The 19,372-nt window shown below is 44.3% G+C and overlaps 1 protein-coding gene across 14 annotated transcripts in view; it reads left to right on the top strand.

Moving 5' to 3' along the window:
* DEPDC5 (DEP domain containing 5, GATOR1 subcomplex subunit) overlaps positions 1–19,372 on the top strand; it is a 129,506-nt gene that overhangs the window by 106,511 nt on the left and 3,623 nt on the right. For 12 of the 14 annotated variants that reach the window (XM_045459735.1, XM_045459729.1, XM_045459726.1 and 9 more), the window contains 7 exons: positions 2,216–2,293; positions 2,800–2,932; positions 5,046–5,154; positions 6,393–6,617; positions 11,366–11,535; positions 16,361–16,532; positions 19,011–19,071. In XM_045459735.1, the coding sequence (XP_045315691.1) occupies positions 2,216–2,293; positions 2,800–2,932; positions 5,046–5,154; positions 6,393–6,617; positions 11,366–11,535; positions 16,361–16,532; positions 19,011–19,071 (948 nt within the window). Of the gene's footprint in view, positions 1–2,215; positions 2,294–2,799; positions 2,933–5,045; positions 5,155–6,392; positions 6,618–7,433; positions 10,069–11,365; positions 11,536–16,360; positions 16,533–19,010; positions 19,072–19,372 lie in introns of those variants that run through there. The other 2 variants (XR_006707910.1, XM_045459737.1) reach the window with 2 other exon arrangements.

Here is a 19,372-nt window from a genome sequence, read left to right as displayed (position 1 = left end):
CACATCTTTATCCATTCATCCATCGATGGACATTTGGTCTCTTTCCATACTTTGGCTATTGTTGATAGTGCTGCTATAAACATGGGGGTGCATGTGTCCCTTCGAAACAGCACCCCTGTATCCTGTGGATAAATGCCTAGTAGTGCAATTGCTGGGTCATAGGGTAGTTCTATTTTTAATCTTTTGAGGAACCTCCATACTGTTTTCCAGAGTGGCTGCACCAGCTTGCATTCCCACCAACAATGCAAAAGAGATCCTCTTTCTCCGCATCCTCTCCAACATCTGTTGTTGCCTGAGTTGTTAATGTTAGCCATTTTGACAGGTGTAAAGTGGTATCTCATTGTGGTTTTGATTTGTATTTCCCTGATGATGAGTGATGTTGAGCATTTTTTCATGTGTCGGTTGGCCATCCGGATGTCTTCTTTGGAGAAGTGTCTATCCATGTCTTTTGCCCATTTCTTCACTGGGTTATTTGTTTTTTGGGTTTTGAGTTTGATAAGTTCTTTATAGATTTTGGATACTAACCCTTTATCTGATATGTCATTTGCAAATATCTTCTCCCATTCTGTCGGTTGCCTTTTAGTTTTGCTAATTGTTTTCTTCGCTGTGCAGAAGCTTTTTATTTGGATGAGGTCCCAAGTTTTTATTTCTTTTTTGAGAGAGAGAGAGAGCAAGTGGGCCAGGGGTAGAGAGAGAGGAGGACAGAGGATCTGAAGTGGACTCTGTGCTGGCATCACAGAACCTGATGCAGGGCTTGAACTCATGAACTGTGAGATCTTGACCTGGGCTGAAGTCAGATGCTTAACTGACTGAGCCACCCAGGTGTCCCTTCACAGGCTTTTTTTAACTTGAGATCCTGAAATGTTCCACTGAGTCCTGGACCCTCCAAATAGAAGAAGGCTGAGGCTGAGGAAAGAGAGAAGTTTTATGGACTTGAGCTTCTGGAACAAGCCCCAGATTTAGTATAGTACATGGCCATGAATGTCCCACACCCAGTGAACTGGGCTCAGCTGCTGAGTATTACCATCAGCCCAGGGGAGTCTGGGTGGCTCAGTTGGTTAAGCATCCGAGTCTTGATTTCAGCTCAGGTCACGATCTCATGGTTAGTGAGTTTGAGCCCCACGTCAGGCTCTGTGCTGACAATGCGGAGCCTGCTTGGGATTCTCTGTCTCCCTCTCTCTCTCTCAAAAATAAATAAATAGACATTTTAAAAAATAATAAATAGGGGCACCTGGGTGGCTCAGTCGGTTGAGCGTCCGACTTCGGCTCAGGTCGTGATCTCACGGTCTGTGAGTTTGAGCCCCGCATCAGCCTCTGTGCTGACAGCTCAGAGCCTGGAGCCTGCTTCGGATTCTGTCTCTCCCTCTCTCTCTCTGACCCTCCCCCGTTCATGCTCTGTCTCTCTCTGTCTCAAAAATAAATAAACATTAAAAAAAATTTTTTTTAAATAAATAAATAAATAAATAAATAAAAAATAAACGTACCTCAGCCTATTGAGGAAGAACTCAGGCAATAGGTGGTAGAAAGATACGGGCTCTGGAAGCAGTCAGACCTGGATTCAAACCTGGACCCTGATACCTCTCAGCTCTTTGACCTTCATCTGCTCCTTTAATCTGAGTTTCAAAAGGTTGATGTTATTATATTCAGTAATGTTTACCTTTTAGGGTCTTGTGGGTATCAGCCCTACACGTGCTATTTTACATGCATTAGCCTCACAACAACACTGAAATCTAGGAATAGTATCATCCCCCTCTTCAGATGAGGAAATTTAGGCCAAGAAAAGTTAGAGCCCCTCCAGCTGGTAAGTGAAGATACTGGGCTTCTGTCCCCATGCTCTTACCTCATTACCTGGCACTCTCTGGTGAGGTTAAATGATGGGGAGGGCCTTGGGGGCAAAATCAGAACAGTCCACGGAGATCTCTTGGAAGTGCCTGAGGCATTATTAAAAGGGGAGGTGCTTATTAAGGGAAGCAAGTCTGAACACAAAACCACTTTGATTTTTTTTTTTTTATCTTAATGTGTACGCTTTGAAAGCAGGAACCCCTCTGAGATATCCCTAAGGATGTAGCTGTCTAGCATTTGCTTGAACACCATCAGTATCAATGTCATCTTTGGCCTCTAGCTCTGTAAGAAGTAGAGGGAGTAGTTCCTAAGGTTCATGCTTATGACCATGAATGTGCCTTTTTGCTTTGCTGACTGGACACTCTGTTTACAGCTCTCAGCAGTTGGCAGCAAGCTCCTTAACCTCATCCTCCACCCTGACAGAGATCCTAGAAGCCATGAAGCACCCCTCGTAAGTGGCTCATCATGTGTATGGGTGCAAGGGCGGGAGGATCCCACAGGCCTGAGCCATGGTGATGCACAGGCAGTGTGATTTGGTGGATTCATACCTGGTTGTATTGCTCACCAGCTGCGAGACCTTGCACAGGTTACTTGACCTCTCTCAGCCTCTGTTATCTTGTTTGTAAAATGGGATACTAGTGGCTAAGTCACAGGTTTGATATAAGAACTAAATGAAATAATTATGTAAGTTACCTAGTATAATGCCTGACAAATATAGGTAATGCTCTAAATGTCAGATCCTTCTTCCTTCCTCTTTTCCTTTTCCCCTATAACACCTTTTGTTCTGTCTTGCGGATTTCTGTGGGTTTAGGAATAGTGTAGAGAAATTGTGCTGCACAGGTCCTTCCTTCAGATATTCAATGCTTTAGTGGGAGTCCCTTCTTTTTCATGTTCTCTTTCTGCTCGTTACCCTTGTGCATACATACCCTGCTTCCTGCCCGCCACGTTGGAATTCAGGACAGGAGTCCAGCTGCTCTCGGAACAGAAGGGCCTCTCGCCATGCTGCTTCATCAGTGCAGAGGTGGTGCACTGGCTGGTGAACAATGTGGAGGGTGTCCAGACGCAGGCAATGGCCATCGACATCATGCAGGTGAGAAGAGTGTGGGCAGGACCCACAGAACTGTCTGCTCAGACCCCCATGAAATCAGAGCTGGTCTCTGAAGCAGCTGCCCTTTTCAGTAATGTGATCTGTAGGTTGGGGTGAAGCTCTGTTTTTAGTAAGTGTGAGGCCTGTCTGGAATCAATGAACCCACAGGTTTTGATTTGAAAGACACTATACCTTGACTTAAAGATCTGTCAGAATTTATCATGAGCTGAAATGTTCTGGATGGAGTCTGCACTTTTGAACCTTGGAAGAATCTCTGTAAAAGATTCCCAGGAAATGCCTTCCCTCTGACCTTGAGCCCCTATTTCCCCCCTGGTCAACTCCTGCTCATTCAGGATCCAAGGCTCTGCCTCATGGACCTTCTGGTGCCCTGTATTTACTCTGTCATAGCACTTAGCACAACAGAAGGAAAATTCTATCTCATTTCATTTGTCTCCCACCTTGGCCAGACTTCTTGAGGGCAGAGCTACCTCTTCTTGTCCATTTGCATATCATCATGCTGTTTGGCACATGGTGTAGGCATGTAGCAAACACTTGCTGAATTTAATGACACTGTTTAAGCTCGAGAGGAAAAAAATAGGAAAGGTCAAGTTGGCTGATGTGGTTCACACCATTCTGTCCACACAGAGGACCCCACTAGAAATAACTACCATGCTGACCAGCTGGCTTGTCATCACTGAAATGTAAAATCAGTAACTGACTTAAATATGTATGCAGTCTCTGGCTCTGTGCTGACATCTCAGAGCCTGGAGCCTACTTTGGATTCTGTGTCTCCCTCTCTCTGCCCCTGCCCTGCTCACACTTGCGCTCTCTCTCTCCCTCTCTCTCTCTCTCTCTCTCTCTCTCTCTCTCTCTCTGTCTCCCTCAAAAATAAAAAAATAAACATTAAAAAAAATTAAAAAAAATAAGCATGCAATCCTCAGTTGTCTCTTTGGGGGTCGTAATAGGCAGTTTTGCATGGCCTGTGCCTTATTACATATACTCCTGTCTCTCTAAGAATTGAATTTTCTTATTTGCACATTGGAATGTTTCTACAGCAGTTAGAATGAATGAGCTGGAGGGACACATGTCAACATGGATAAATGTCTGAAGCATGATGTTGAGTCAAAATCCAATATACAAAATAACAATAGTATTATGTCCTTTATTTAAAATTTAAAATCTCATGAAAATACCTCATATTCTTTATCAATACATGTCTATATAATAAAATTATTAAAACCTGCATGAAAATAACATTATACTACATTACACTAATACAACATTACACTAACCACTTATTTGGTGGTTTGGTGAGAGAGGAGGAAGAATGGGACATATTAGAGTCCATATTTAAGTTTATTTTTGAGAGAGAGAGAGGAACAGTGGGGGGAGGAGGAGCAGAGAGAGAGGAAGAGAGAGAATCCCAAACAGGATCCATGCTGTCAGCACAGGTTCCACGCAGGGCTCAAACTCATGAACTGTGAGATCATGACCTGAGCCAAAACAAAGAGTCTGGTGCTCAACTGACTGAGCCACCCAGGCATTCCTCCCGCCCCTTTCTTTTTTTATAAAAAGATCTGAAGTCAGGGCACCTGGGTGGCTCAACCAGTTGAGTGTTTGACTCTTGATTTCAGCTCAGGTCATGATCCCAGATTTGTGGGATCATGCCTGAGGTCAGACTCCATGCTGATTGTAGAGCTTGCTTAAGATTCTCTCTCTCCCACTTCCCCACTTCCCCACTCTCTGTCTCTTTCATTCTAAAATAAATAAAATGAACAAAAAAAAAAAAAAAGGAAAGAAAGAAAGAAAAGATCTGAAGTCAGTATAAGCAAAATGTTCACTTTGTTCGAGTTGTGTGGTGGTGTACCTGGATCTTCTTTATATTTTTCGTATGTTTGAAGTAATTGATGGTATTATAATATGTATTTGCATTGTGTAATATAATTCACATCAGGAACAACATTTATCATAGAGCAATCATCATGGCTGATGAGGGGTGATGGGTAGGGTCTCCTCGATGTTTTGTCACTCCCTTGACTCCAGCGTATAAACGAGGGCTATACCTCTAAGATGTCCCTCCACAGGAATTTTAGAGTTTCAATGTCTCTCCTTCTAGAAAATGCTGGAAGAGCAGCTCATCACACACGCATCTGGTGAAGTCTGGCGGACCTTCATCTACGGCTTCTATTTCTACAAGATAGTCATGGACAAAGAACCTGACCGAGGTCAGAGATGAGGCGAATGCTGTTGCCCAAAGGGGCAAGTGTTTTTCCTGTTGGCTTGCTCTTTAAAGTGATGGTGCTTCTTGAGTTCCTTGTGTGACTTTGTATTCTAAGAAGACAGATCTGTCAGCTTCCTGAGCATTTGTACTTAATTTAAGCATAATCGGAATGACAAGTATTTCTTAAAGCTATAGTATGTTCTTCGTCACAGCAGTGTGGATGGAAGATAAACCTAAAAGAGGCCAAGGGATCTGGTGTGAGGAAATCCCCATGGGCCATTTTTTGGTTACCCTTTTTAATTACAGTGCCCCTCTCCACCCATCCAGTACAGGTGGTTCTGAGTATAACATGCCAGGCTCTAATCAGTAACTTACAGCACTTTTTACTTGTTAGACTCCATTTCTTACCCCAGAAAGACTATTAAATCCTAGCATGCTTTCTAAGATACAATTTAAGTCTTTTTTTTTTTTTTTTCCTTTTAATGAGAAAACAATTCCCAAGAGGGGGACCAATTCCAGCAAGGTCAGAGCTGGAGACACTCGCTTGTCCAGTCTAGCCATTGCCCACCAGGACCTTGGCTGGAAGTGACCCCCTCCTGCAGACAAATGGCTTCTCAGCCTCTGGGTATCAGGAATCATACATGCATCAGATGAAGCAGCTAGTGCCCTCTCTCTATGGTCTCTTATCCAAGAACGTGTCAGAAGTGGATCTGTGCAGGTGTTTTTCTGGTAGCCACTGATATGTCTGCTGCCACCTCTTCCCTTATGTTCCCAGTTTGGCCAATAGATACCTCTTTTACCTTCAAGTAGAAAAAAACCTGGTTACTATTACCTGCTCTGAAAGTAGAGGTCTGAAACTGAGGATAAAACATATTTTTTTAACTGAAGTAAAATTCATGTAACATAAAATTAACCATTTTCAAGTGAACACTGGCATTTAGTACATTCCCAGTGTTGTGCAACCACCACCACCTCTGTCTAGGTCCAGATCGTTTCCATCACCCTGAAAGGAAACCTTGTGCATGTTAACAGTCACTGCCAAACTTCTCTTCCCCGCTGCCCCTGGCCACCACCAATCTGCCTTCAGTCTCTAAGGATTGGCCTATTCTGGACATTTCATTTAAGTGGTATCGTGTAATATGTGATCTCTTGTGTATGGCTACTTTTACTTGGCATAGTGTTTTCAAGGTTCAGCCTTGCATCAAGAAAATAAGCACTTTCTCTCCCCTTTGCTTTTCCCAGTGGCCATGCAGCAGCCCACTACCTGGCACACGACAGCAGTGGATGACTTCGCCAGCTTCCAGCGCAAGTGGTTTGAGGTGGCCTTTGTAGCTGAAGAACTCTTGCACTCCGAGATTCCTGCTTTCCTCTTGCCCTGGCTGCCCAGCCGGCCAGCCTCCTACGCAAGCAGACACAGCTCTTTCAGCCGAAGCTTTGGGGGGCGGAGCCAGGCAGCTGCACTTTTAGGTAGATGCTCAACCCAGATGGGACCTGGGGATGCGCTGGTGGGTGGCTGAGAGAGAGTGGCAGCCAGCCAAGGGAACAATGCCATGTGGACCAGGATTAGAGCCACTGCAGCTGTCATACTGGTACTCTGTTCGTCCGCATGGTGGGCTCCTGCACTAGCTCCCACTGGCTGCATGGGTCAAGCTCATTGTCTCAACCAATAAACAGTGTTAGACAGTTCTTAAATCGGGGCACAGTGCTAACCCTGCACAAATAGGAGAGAATAGACAAGGTGGCCATTTTTCCCAAGAAGCATCCAGAATACAGGGGATATGAGCTGGTGCTCGCTTCTGGTTTAGTACCCGCCACAGGCCTTCCTAGGATCTTAGTGTACTAGGATCTCTGAAGAAGAAGGAACCTTGAAGTTTATCCATTCTAAACACTCAGGCTGAGTGCAAATCTGCCCTCTGCCCTTCCTCCCCAAATGTACTTACCACATTGAGGAATGTAAACTAGGAGTCTTCCTGCCTTTCTTTGGTCCCTGCAGCTCCAAGATAGGGACAAAACACCCACTTATTGAATGGTGGTGGCCTCTGGTAGGAAATGGGACCCCTGTTCTCAAGGACTGGACTGACGGGTTGGCATAATGTGTGCTCTAAGCAGGGTGTCATGAGGTTTGTCTCAATAGCAGGTTAGAGAGAGAGATCCTAAAAGGCCTCTAGAAGGAAGAAAGGAAGGAAATGTAATGTAGACTAGACTGCAGTGAAATAGCACCTTCTACTTAGTTTGCCTGGCAATGCCCAGCTGCTAGAATGGAAATGTTAATAGGTATTACAGTTTCCAGATCCTCAGATTCACTTGGATCCAGACAGCTTTGACCTCACCTTATAGCCTCACCCCAGCACTGTGAGAACTGGGGCATGGAGAAGACAAAACTGAAGAGAGTGGCTCCTCTGTCCCCCAGGTAGTCACGCCTTCCCCTCTGCCTTGTTTTGCATTTCTAATTCTCCACCTTCTTGAAATCTTTTGGAAACAAAGAGGCCACATACTCCCTACCTGCTAGTTACCAGTAGCACCCCACCCTCAAGTGTGACAGAATATCGCCTGACATTGCCCAACGTCCCTGCTTACTCCTTGGTTTGAGTTACTGTTCCTGGAAAATGCTTAGGAACTTTTCCCTTTGCGTCATCACCCTGGTTCTGGAGGCTATCTTGACAGTTTCTGTATGAACATCCTCATTTCCAGAGTCTCCTCCAGCAGGCTGGTAGAACTCTCCCTTGCCCACCATAGTCCCAGGCTCAAGATGAGATTCAAATCATTTCAGTTTAGCTTTGGTTAAAAGATACTTTTAACCAGTTTACTTCAGAAAATTGCACATAAAGAGGAGCAGCATATGGAAAAATAAGTCATCTGTCCAAAACATAGGGAGAGTAAGGGAGAAGAGAGGATTTATGTCTTTGGCAGGTAGTTTATTAAGCAGGCATTCTTCACTGGTGTCTGCACATGGGCATTAGGGGGTCAGCATTGATTCTGAAACTAGACAGTCTCACCTGCATGCATATTTTCTTGAAGATATCCCTTTATTAGCTTTCCAGTGGCTCCCATGATTGTTACAGGGGAATTTCACTCATCTGCTTCTTTTCCCATCACCCCTCCAACAGGAAGTGAGTTTCTTGTCCTTTTAAACCTGACACAGCATTATTACTGCTAATTCTATCCGGTAACACCCCTCAGACCTTTGTGTTAAAATATGAGATACTTTTCCCCATCTTTTTTTTCAGGTTAGAATATAGACTTCTGCTGTGTCATTTACCTAAGTGAGAAAGATGAGTTGTTTTTGAATTGGACTGTCTTCAGTGTTGGGGTTTTTCCTCAGGAAAAAAATTAACATGATTTATAGGGGGAAAAGGGCCTATGTATCATTTATGACCTGCTCCCTTTTTTGTTTGTTTTGACATGTTCCTCTTTAAACATTTCTGATTCTTAACTGGAAAGCTGTTTTTCTCAGCAGAAAGCTGTTTTAATATGCCTGATGGTGCTGCAGTCCTATCTGCCCTGGCCTGTGGTGACTCCCACTCCCCCAGTCATGTCACTCTGTGTCACTGAGCTATGAAGCCATAGGGGCATCTGAGACTCTGGAAGAAGCAGCACCAAGTCCCTTAAGCCCACGCAGATACCTTTTACTTCTCAGCTTTTTCTTGATAACCCCACTAGGTCTCAGGGTCAGAAGAGGCTGCTGAGCATCTTGGTCCAAACCCTGACGTGTGAATATTTTCCATCCCACTCCTAATAAGTGGGGAGCCAGCTGCTCCCTGAAAACTCTCAACAGGACACTCACTCTTGTGACTACTCTTTCTGTTATTGGGCAGCTCTGGTTGTTAACGTTGATCTCCAGTGTCCTACCTGAGACTGTACTCTCTCCTCCAGTGGCACCGATCCCCTGCCCAGGTCATTGCTAGCCCCCTCACTGTGACCCTGGTAAAGGATGCTCAGTCTGCTCCTTCTCTGGGTTTGTACTTATTTACTGGGACTCACTATATCTCACTGTCCCAAGGTGAATAAGTCTGTTCTTATGGAAGTAAGGAGTGATTCAGAAAAGGCGCTGAAAGCTGCAACTTGGCTGGGGCTTACACCCTTGCCAACATCAGCCTGCTGGCCGCATCCATACTGTCAGATCTCACTCCTGAAGTATGAAGCCAGTGGTATCTTGAGCCTATAACTGTTTACTTGGCTGAACAGTATACTTCCTTGGGCTTCCTCACACCAGCCTGTTCTGAACTGAATATGCCAGATGGGAGAAAAGAGATGTGCGAGATCACTGCTGGTGTTTGTCGAGTGCCCTTTCTTTTGTGACCTGGGCTTTTCACACGGGGGAGGAATGTACTGTCCAAGACCAGAGAACAAAGCTTTCCTCCCTTGATTGAGGCTATTAAGTGAAAGGCTACTGTGGTTGGGCTATGAATCAGGAACACAAGGCAGAGATAAAAATTAGTTTTGATGAGACTTTTAGCATTGGAGTTGCCATGTTCTTTAGCCTGAAGTGTCACAGATGGCTAAGCAGTATCCATGGGAGTCATTGACAGGCCTCAGATTGAGCACTGGTGAGCTTGTAGCCTAAATGGGGAGGAGGGAAGAACAGGAGAGCTGCAAGTGAGGTGGCTAAAGGAGAAAGCAGGAGGTAATCTGTGACCCCTTGGCAGCCATGTTTTACTTGATCCTCACCCCTACTCTGTGAAGCAGCTGGGCGGGCACCATCTCAGTTTGCAAACGAGGAACTAAACCAGGGGAATTAAAGAATGTTCTCGGGCACACGGCTAAATGGCAGAGCTCAGATTTTCCAACTCGACATCAAGAACATTTCCCATTTTACATGTTCTGGTTTTGAGAGAATGATAAGCTGTATACCCATTCACCATCCTAAGCCATGGCTCCACTGCCTCCCAACAGAAGTTCATTAAAATTGCTGACTCAAGAGCTGTTTTGTCCTTGTCAGTGATAAAAGCCACTCAGGGCTTCTACCTGCCAAATGCAGAACTAAGCTGACAGCTTCAGATAAAGAGATACTATTGGATTCACGGGGGCGGGGGCGAAAGGAGCTGATAACGGTTTGTAGAAACCCTAGGTCTAGCACTGCCCAGTCAGGCAGAGCAGAGCCCTGATCTTTTCATTACTTCTGAGCCTGTTTAGTGCTATTAGTCTGGTCAGGAGCTTGATTGATCCATCTCTAAAACATCCCTATCTTGGGTTTGAGTATGATTTCTGAGCAGGAGTTCCAGACAGGATGAGCTAGTCTGAAACCGATCTGGGATCTGAAAGCAACACAGTCAATGGAACAGGGTGTTGAGCTTCATTATGAGGTTTCATTTCTTGAGAACATATTGTAGAACTATTGCCTTCCTGGGTTGAAACCAGAAAATCAAGACTTCCTCCTCACTGTGGTCTGTGCTGTCTGTCCCATTGTGTCCTTCTATGGGTCACTGGAATGAGAAGATCTGGAGTTCAGCCTGAAGCTGAACTGACTCTGAAGCTGAAGCTCTGACTCTGGTCTTGGGCAAGGCATTTCCCTTCCATGGGCTACTACTACTTCCTCATCTGTAAGTGAAGGAGTTGGATCAGACTGGGGGAGGCAAACTGTGGCATTATTAACCAGCCAAATCTGGACTACCATCTGTTTGTTTGTTGTATAATAATTTTTATTTTTAGAGCACTTTTTGGCTCACAGCAAAATTGAGTAGAAAGTACAGAGTTTTCATATACTTCCTGCCCCAACACATGCGCTATCAATGCCCTGCTCCAGAACAGGGCATTTGTTAAAACTGAACCTACATTAACATGCCACCACCCAAGGTTTCCATTAGAGTTCACTCTTGGTGTGTACATCTCGGGTTTAGACAGATATGTAATGACAGGTATCCACCATTGTAGTATCATACAGAATAGTTTCACTGCCCTAAAAAAAAATCCTTCTGTTTTTGTAAATAAAGTTTTACTGGAACACAGCCCAACCTATTCATTTACATAACATCTGTGGCTGCTGTGCACTATGATGACAGAGTTGAGTAGCTGAAACGGATCACATAGCCTGTGAAGCCTAAAATATTATCTGTCCCTTTATGGAAAAAGCTGGCCGACCCCCAGACTAGATGATTTTCAGGAAGCTTCTAGAATCTGTGATTTTCTGTTAGGTAATTCTGCATTTTGTTCTTCCTCTTCATCCCGCTCCTTCTTTTCCCTCTCTCTCTTGGGACCCTTCCAATGCTCTGACATAGCTGCCACTGTCCCGGAGCAGAGGACTGTGACCCTGGACGTGGATGTGAACAACCGCACAGACCGTCTAGAGTGGTGCAGCTGTTACTATCATGGCAACTTCTCCCTGAATGCGGCCTTCGAGATCAAGCTCCACTGGATGGCAGTGACCGCCGCCGTCCTCTTTGAGATGGTGAGAACCTCCTCATGCTGTGGTCAGGGCCTTGGCTCACCTTGCAGAGGGGGACAGTGGATGCTTGGTAGAGATTCATGTCACTTTTTGTTTTCTTTAGTTCAGGCCCCAGTTACCTTTCACCTACACTGCTGGAATAGCCTCATACAAAAAATTTAAACACAGTAAAAAATTCAAACAGCTTAAAGGGAATAGGTTGGGATTTCTCAGCCTTGGCACTCTTTTTTTTACTTTGTTTATTAAAAAAAATTTTTTTTTAATGTTTATTTACTTTTGAGGGAGAGAAATAGAGTGTGAGCGGGAGAGGGGGAGAGACACAGATTCCAAAGCAGGCTCCAGGCTCTGAGCTATTAGCCCAGAACCTGATGTGGGGCTCGACCTCACGAACCATGAGATCATGACCTGAGCTGAAGTCGGCAACTCAACTGACTGAGCCACCCAGGTGCCCCTCAGCCTTGGCACTCTTGATATCTAGGGCCAGATAATTTTCTCTTGTTGGGGGGCTGTCCTGTGCATTGTAGGATTTTGGGCAGCATCTGTGGCCTCTACCCTAAATGCCAGTAACACACCCTCCTTGTGACAAACAAAACGTCTGCAGGTATTGCTACATGTCCCCAGGGAAGAGGAGTATTGCCCCCAGTTGAGAATCACTGGTCTAGAGTGAAAAGTCCCTCTTCCAGCCTTGTCCTATCCTGTTCCCTGGGACTCCCATCTAAAAGCAACCACCTGGGGCACCTGGCTGGCTCAGTCAGTAGAGCATGCAACTCTTGATCTTGAGGTCGTGGGTTCAAGCCCCACACTGGGTTTAAAGATTAAATAAAATATTAAAAAAAAAAATAAAAATAAAAGCAATACCCTACCACTTTATTGAGTGTACTTCTAGAGAGATTATATGCATATACAAAGCTTTGTTGCCCTTTTTTTTTTTTTTTTTTTTTTAACATATGGTAGCTTGGACTACATACTTAGTTGACACTTGAACAATGGAGGGTCTGGGGATGCCGACCTTCCATGCAGTAAAAAATTCAAGTCTAGCTTTTGACTTCCCAAAAACTTAACTACTAATACCCTATTGTTAAACTGAAGCCTTAATGATAACTTAAACAGTCAAGTCACACATATTTTGTATGCTATATATATGTATTACATACTGTGTTCTTACAATAAAGTAAGATTTCGTTTTTTGAAGGAAGTCACAAGGAAGAGATAATACCTTTATAGTACTCTTCCATATTTATTAAAAACAAAAACAAAACTCATATATAAGTGGACCCAAGCATTTCAAACTAGTGTTGTTCAAGGTTCAAGTGCAACTAGTGTTGCATTTTGTTTTGTCCTATTATATATCCTCAGTATCAGCAAAAATTAGTCTGCGTCATCATTGTGTTTTTGTTTTTGTTTTTGTTTTGCCTCATTGTTTGTATCATCGTTTACTTAACCAGTCCCTATCAATGAACATGACTGCTTTTAACCCTACCTCTCAACAGCGGTTGGGGGAATGTGCAGTTTTGCCCCTGTGGGAGCATTTGGTAATATCTGGAAACAGTTTTACTTGGCAGAAATGGTAGAAGAGTGCACCCACTGGCATCTAATATGTACAGGCCAAGGATGTTGTGCATCATCCTACAATGCATCTCATAGGACAGTCTCTAGGGCAAAGAATTAACCAGCCCAGATGTCATGAGTGCCAGAGCTCAGAAGCCCTCTTTTAATTGGTCTTCTGCCTGTCTTTCCTCCTCCAGTCTTCCCTGGCCTGTCTAATCAGGTCACTCATTGCCCACACTCAGGCCACTCCCCACCCTCAGTGCCAGCACCTGTGGAACAGATACTCCGTAGCCAAGCTGTCAGTATCTTCCACGTGCTCTCTTTAACCATCTTTGCAGTCTGCCACTCATTTTATACACTCTCCCCTTCAATCCAAAGGAATGTTTTTCTCAAGCTTTAACAGGGTCCCGCTCTCCTCCCACACTGGCTCAAACATCTCATCACGGAGCTGAGAGCAGCCAGAAAGTTCAGAAAGACTTTATGGAAAGCTAGGAGATGACCAAAGAGAGTGAGCACAACATCAGCTGCCAGCATGTAGTTTTTCTGTCCAGGGCTCAGAGGCCTAGTTTTGTCCCACAAGACATGATATCCTGGGGAAGAGATTTGTCTGGGTCTCTGTCTGTCCAGCCCCAGTCTGCCTGCACATGGCCTTAGTGCCCTTGAGGACCCCTCCCCTGGAACACTGGAACATACTTAAGGTCCAAATCAAAAAAGACACCAAGCCACCTGTCTGGTTCAGCTTATAGAAGTCACTGGCACTTCCCCAGCCAGTCAACACTGAGATGACCACTCCCTCCAGGCAGAACTAACCCTCTGACCCAATAGGCTAAGCATTCTCCTTGGAAGCCCCACTGATAGTCCTATCTCAGAACATGACCATAACATTCATGGACATGCACATATAGTCACAGTTTGGCAGAAAGAAGAGTATTTATCTCCTCAGGGGAATATGGCAACAGTCTTTTCAAAATACACTTTTCACACCAATTCATGTAAAACCCACGGAAAGCTGCTAATCCCTTTATCATTACAGTTTTGAACCTTGAACAACACAGGTTTGAACTGCATGGATCCACTTGTATGTGGATTTTTTTTTTTTTAGAAGTACAGGACAGGACTATAAATGTATTTTCTCTTATGATTTTCTTAATAATGTTTTCTTTTTTCTAACTTTATTGTAAGCATAAGTTTTTCGGGAGCCAAAAGTTATATTCAGATTTTTTACTGCATGGGGTGGTGGCATCCCTAACCCCATGTTGTTCAAGAGTCAACTATATTTTGTTAGGTTGTTAGGTTTTTAGAAATATCTAGTGTAGATTAATTATTATTAAAAAAAAATTTTTATTTTATTTTATTTATTTATTTATTTTTTTAAATTTTTTTTTTCAATGTTTATTTATTTTTGGGACAGAGAGAGACAGAGCATGAATGGGGGAGGGGCAGAGAGAGAGGGAGACACAGAATCGGAAACAGGCTCCAGGCTCTGAGCCATCAGCCCAGAGCCTGACACGGGGCTCTAACTCACGGAGCGCGAGATCGTGACCTGGCTGAAGTCGGACACTCAACCGACTGCGCCACCCAGGCGCCCCTAAAAAATTTTTTTTTAATTTTTTTAATTTATTTTTGACACAGAGAGCATGAATAGGGGAGGGGCAGAGAGAGAGGGAGACACAGAATCTGAAGCAGGCTCCAAGCTCTGAGCTGTCAGCACAGAACCAGACGCGGGGCTCGAACCCATGAACTGTGAAATCATGACCTGAGCTGAAGTCGGATGCTTAACTGACTTAGCCACCCAGGCGCACTGTAGATTAATTATTATTTTAAGGTAGTGTCCAAATTTGTTATAAATCACATTTTATCAGGGTAAATATTATGCACATATTTATAATATTATAATGTATATTTATAATATAAAATATGACATTTAAAAATATTACATAAAATAGGGGCGCCTGGGTGGTGCAGTCGGTTAAGCGTCCGACTTCAGCCAGGTCACAATCTCGCGGTCCGTGAGTTCGAGCCCCGCGTCAGGCTCTGGGCTGATGGCTCAGAGCCTGGAGCCTGTTTCCGATTCTGTGTCTCCCTCTCTCTCTGCCCCTCCCCCGTTCATGCTCTGTCTCTCTCTGTCCCAAAAATAAATAAACGTTGAAAAAAAATTAAAAAAAAAAAAAAAATTACATAAAATAAAAAGAGCCTTAGTGTTAAGTGTCTGACTTTAGTTCAGGTCATGATCTCACGGTTTGTGAGTTTGAGCCCTACATCAGGCTCTCTATTGTCAGCACAGAGCTCACTTTGGATCCTCTGTCTCCCTCTCTCTCTCTGCCCCCTCTCCACTTATGTTCTCTCTCAAAATAAACTTTAAAAAAAATTTTTTTTAATAAAATCTTAAAAAAAGTTATTTTGGTTGAACAGAGATCTTGGTTTTTGTTGTTGATATATTGTTGTTGTTACAGGTGTTTCTGGGAAAACAGCTAACAGTGGTCCCCTTCAATTTTTGACATACTCATATTTGTTTAAATCAAGTTATGGCTCAAACTAGATTTTTTTGAAATAACATTTAACACAAATCTCTTCTGTATGCCAGAGCCATGTGCACCAACTTTTTTTTTTTTAAATATACACAGTTTTATGGTTAAAAAAATACCTTAAAATGTAGAAAATTGCCACTTTTCTCTGAGAAAATGTTATTGATGGGGAGGTTTGTCTTGCTGCCGCAGTTCTTTTGTTCTCAGTCAATCTTTGGACAGACAGCTTTTGGGAGTTTGTGGGAGAGTGGCTCTCATTCCGCCAGGTCAGGGCTTATCGCTTTTGGCCAGAGGCCACCACAGTCATCTCGCACCCTGCGTCATGTCCCTTTCAGCCAGCTTGAGTGGATTGTTTTCCTATTTGATACTTTGGACTTAGTAAATTTTTGATAAAGGACATAATTAGAAGGACTTAACTTGTATCCTGTGACCTTCCTACAACATCCTGTAGAATGAGAAGGCGATTTAGGAGGCAAGAAATAGCTCTCTCCAGTCTCTTCCTTCCAGAAGAAACACTGAAGTTGCATAAAGCTGTGAGGACGAGCTGTGTGCTTAACTCACAGTTTTTCAGGTATTTGTCAGGAGGTTAAACTGTGCATTTTCCTGACCAGGATTGGTTTGGATCCAGTGAACATTAATAAATGAACATACCAATCAATATGTATGCCGCCACTGTGGCGGCTTCGCTCCTTGGGAAGTATTTTCTCTTGTCTGAATTAACTTGGAGATGACACTGTTTCTGTGCTTCCCACCAGGTCCAAGGCTGGCATCGAAAAGCTACTTCCTGCGGCTTTCTGTTGGTCCCCGTTTTGGAGGGTCCCTTTGCGCTGCCCAGTTACCTGTATGGCGATCCACTTCGAGCTCAGCTCTTCATCCCACTCAACATCAGCTGCCTGCTCAAGGAGGGCAGTGAGCATCTGTTCGATAGTAAGAGATACTCCCCTCTGGAGGTTCTATCTCCATGAGTAAGGCCACCTCTCTAGGTATCTAATTGACACAGCCTAGTGCACAGAGGGAGCCTTTGGACAAAGGATCAAAATGATCTAGGTTTAATGCTGGTTTTTCACTTAGTGGCTGGGTAACCCTGGGTAAGTCACTTAATGTCTCTGAGCTTCAAATTCCTTATCCCTCAAATGAGAGCACATAAAGTTTAAAGCTGCCTTGCCAACTCAGGAAGACCCTTGTGAGACCTGGAGCAGATGGTGAGTGGGAGAAGGTATCATACACTGTAAATCACGAGTGGCACTGGTATTCTCCCCACACTCTCCTTTCTGTGCTCCAGCCTTACTGGCTTGGGCTGTGGGAATTTGAACCTTAAGGGAGGCATTGAAAGCAGAACAAGATACAGTGTCCTATTTTGCAAAGCTGTACTGTGTCAGCACCTGGAACACTACATGTGGCTCGAGTCCTGGGTCGCAAGGAAGACAGAGCAGGAGGGGATTCATAGGAGGACAGCAGGGCTCTGAGCCCTTCCCCTGAGATGGCTGTCAATCTAAACGTGGGGAGACAGTGGGCTGAGTCACCCTGCTGCTCCACCTGAGCCCAGCCGATCTCTGAGGGCAGGTGTAGGACAGACAGAAGGAACAAGACTTACTTCACATAGCACAGAACTTTTTATCACCAATTAGTTGCCCATTGTGATGAATGTATAAAGAGCTCCTCCAGAGCTCTTGGTGAACTCACAGATGACCTTTTTTAAAATGAAAAGTTAAAAAATAAACAGTAGCCCTTTGGTTTCTCAGATGTAGAAATTGTAAGTGTGAATGGAAAAACTTTTGGTGTAAGGGAAGTGGTTTCTTCTTTTGTCCATGTAAGTCTGCATCATGGTTGGTGGAAGAGAACAGCCCAGGGGTGAGAGGTCCCTCCAGGTCAGGGAGACCACACTAAGTGTCCCCGCACCTTTCCTGTGACGGGCTGCCCCGGTGGTACAAACAGCTTGTGTTCCAAGGGCCTGTCTGTATATTCTTTGTTTACATCTCAGAAGACATTTTTATGTAGACACAGTGTTTCCAGTGATGGCTGGGGTTCCAGGTGGGCCCCACAGAGCCACTAGAGGGCATAGATCTGTGATCCTTAGAGTCGACAGTGTTCTTCACACACACACACACACGCACATTCTCTAACCTCACAGCAGCTAAGGCTATGAGAGGACCATTACAGTCCTGAAATGCCACATGATTATATTCGTATCTGATGATTTCAAGCCAGGCAACTGCCTCATGCTACTGTTTTTAATATGCTCAGGAGACACTTCCCCCACACCAGCCAGAGATTCTTCTGGGGTTTTCCACCTTCACTGTAACAGCACAGGATTGCTGGCAAGGCTGGCATTGGAGGACATTTTTTGTGTGAGCTGATGGTTTTCCCTGCCAGTTGTAACCCAGGCTTTAAGACCAGCATCCTCTGTTGGTTGCCATGGTTACATGGTTACCGCTGAAGAAAGGAGGCCTAGTTTAAAGGAATAAGGGCTTAAATCTAAAAGTCGATTTTCTTGCTTTTGTGCTACTCTCTTCCTATTATCTCCCCTTCCAATAACAGTGGATACAAAATCTTAAACATCTGATGAGGAAGCTGCTGTACGTGTTTTTCCTTTTAAAGCCAAAGCCTTTTTTCTTTCTTTTTTGCTCTTTAGTTGCCTAGAACCTTCAAATGTAGCCTAGATAGAAAATTCCAAAATGTACAGAGCCCCTGTTTTCATGTCTCGTGAAGTTCCACCTCCAGCTGTCAGCATCTTGGTCCCAAGAGCAGTGCTGGCCCATTGCCTGTTGCTGTGTGACACCTGGCCTCAGCCTCCACCTCCTCATCAGCTCTCAGTCTTCACACCAGCTGTGCAGAAGAAGCGAGGCTGGAGCAATAATGTGGGCAATGGAGAAAGGCACTTCTGTGCCCTCCAGCCCTCCCCAGCCTATCACTTTTCCAAAAATAATTTTTGTATTTATTTGCTTCGATTTCCCCATTCCTAAAATGGAGCTTATAATATTGTCTTTCCTTGTAGGGAAATGGAACATTGGTAATAAAAAAAATTTTTTTTCTCCTTAGAAGCAGATAATACGCATGTAAAGCTTATCTTTTGTTTGTACTTTAACATCATGTTCCTTTCCACTTTTGGTATAGGGAGTCATTAGAACGAGGCTTACATCAAGTTCTGGTAGCTCACACTCGTTGCTGAGTGTGAGCAACGAGTGCCTTTCAGAACCTGATAGAGCTTTGGGGAAGGGATGGTGAGAAAACACAATTGGTCCTTGGGACAGAGGCTGGTCTTTCAAAAGCAGGTAGTGTGGGAAAGCGTGCTTAAGCTGACAGGGGAGAAATGGCCAAGAGAAGTGAAGGGTACAGAAGGCCAAAGCCAGGAAGAATTACAAACCTTGGAATCACACCCCTGCTTTTATTCTTTTCTCCTTTTAGGCTTTGAACCGGAAACATACTGGGATCGAATGCACCTTTTCCAGGAAGCCATTGCACACAGGTTGGTCCCTGAGCAAGAAGGTATAGTGGGAGGGCATCAGTGACTATCCAGCAATTACCAAACCCAAACCCAGTTTGTTTCATTTCTGGGGAAACGGATCTGGCCCACCAATGACAGCCTTGCTGCTGACCTCCAACAGGACCCTTTGCCTTGGTTTCAAAGATAAGCATTACCTGTCAGTTCCTGTAGCTATTGTTTTTCGGACCTCATTACTTTCTTCCAGTTGAAGGGAGAGCGTAGAGCTCCCTCCTTAGCCTCCAACAAGACCCTGGTCCAAGCTGTCCAGGAGATTACATAGATG

The sequence above is a fragment of the Leopardus geoffroyi genome, chromosome D3 (assembly GCF_018350155.1).
Source record: "Leopardus geoffroyi isolate Oge1 chromosome D3, O.geoffroyi_Oge1_pat1.0, whole genome shotgun sequence".
NCBI lineage: Eukaryota > Metazoa > Chordata > Mammalia > Carnivora > Felidae > Leopardus > Leopardus geoffroyi.
Note: the sequence above shows the minus strand (reverse complement) of the source record. Positions and strands in the feature narration are given on the sequence as shown.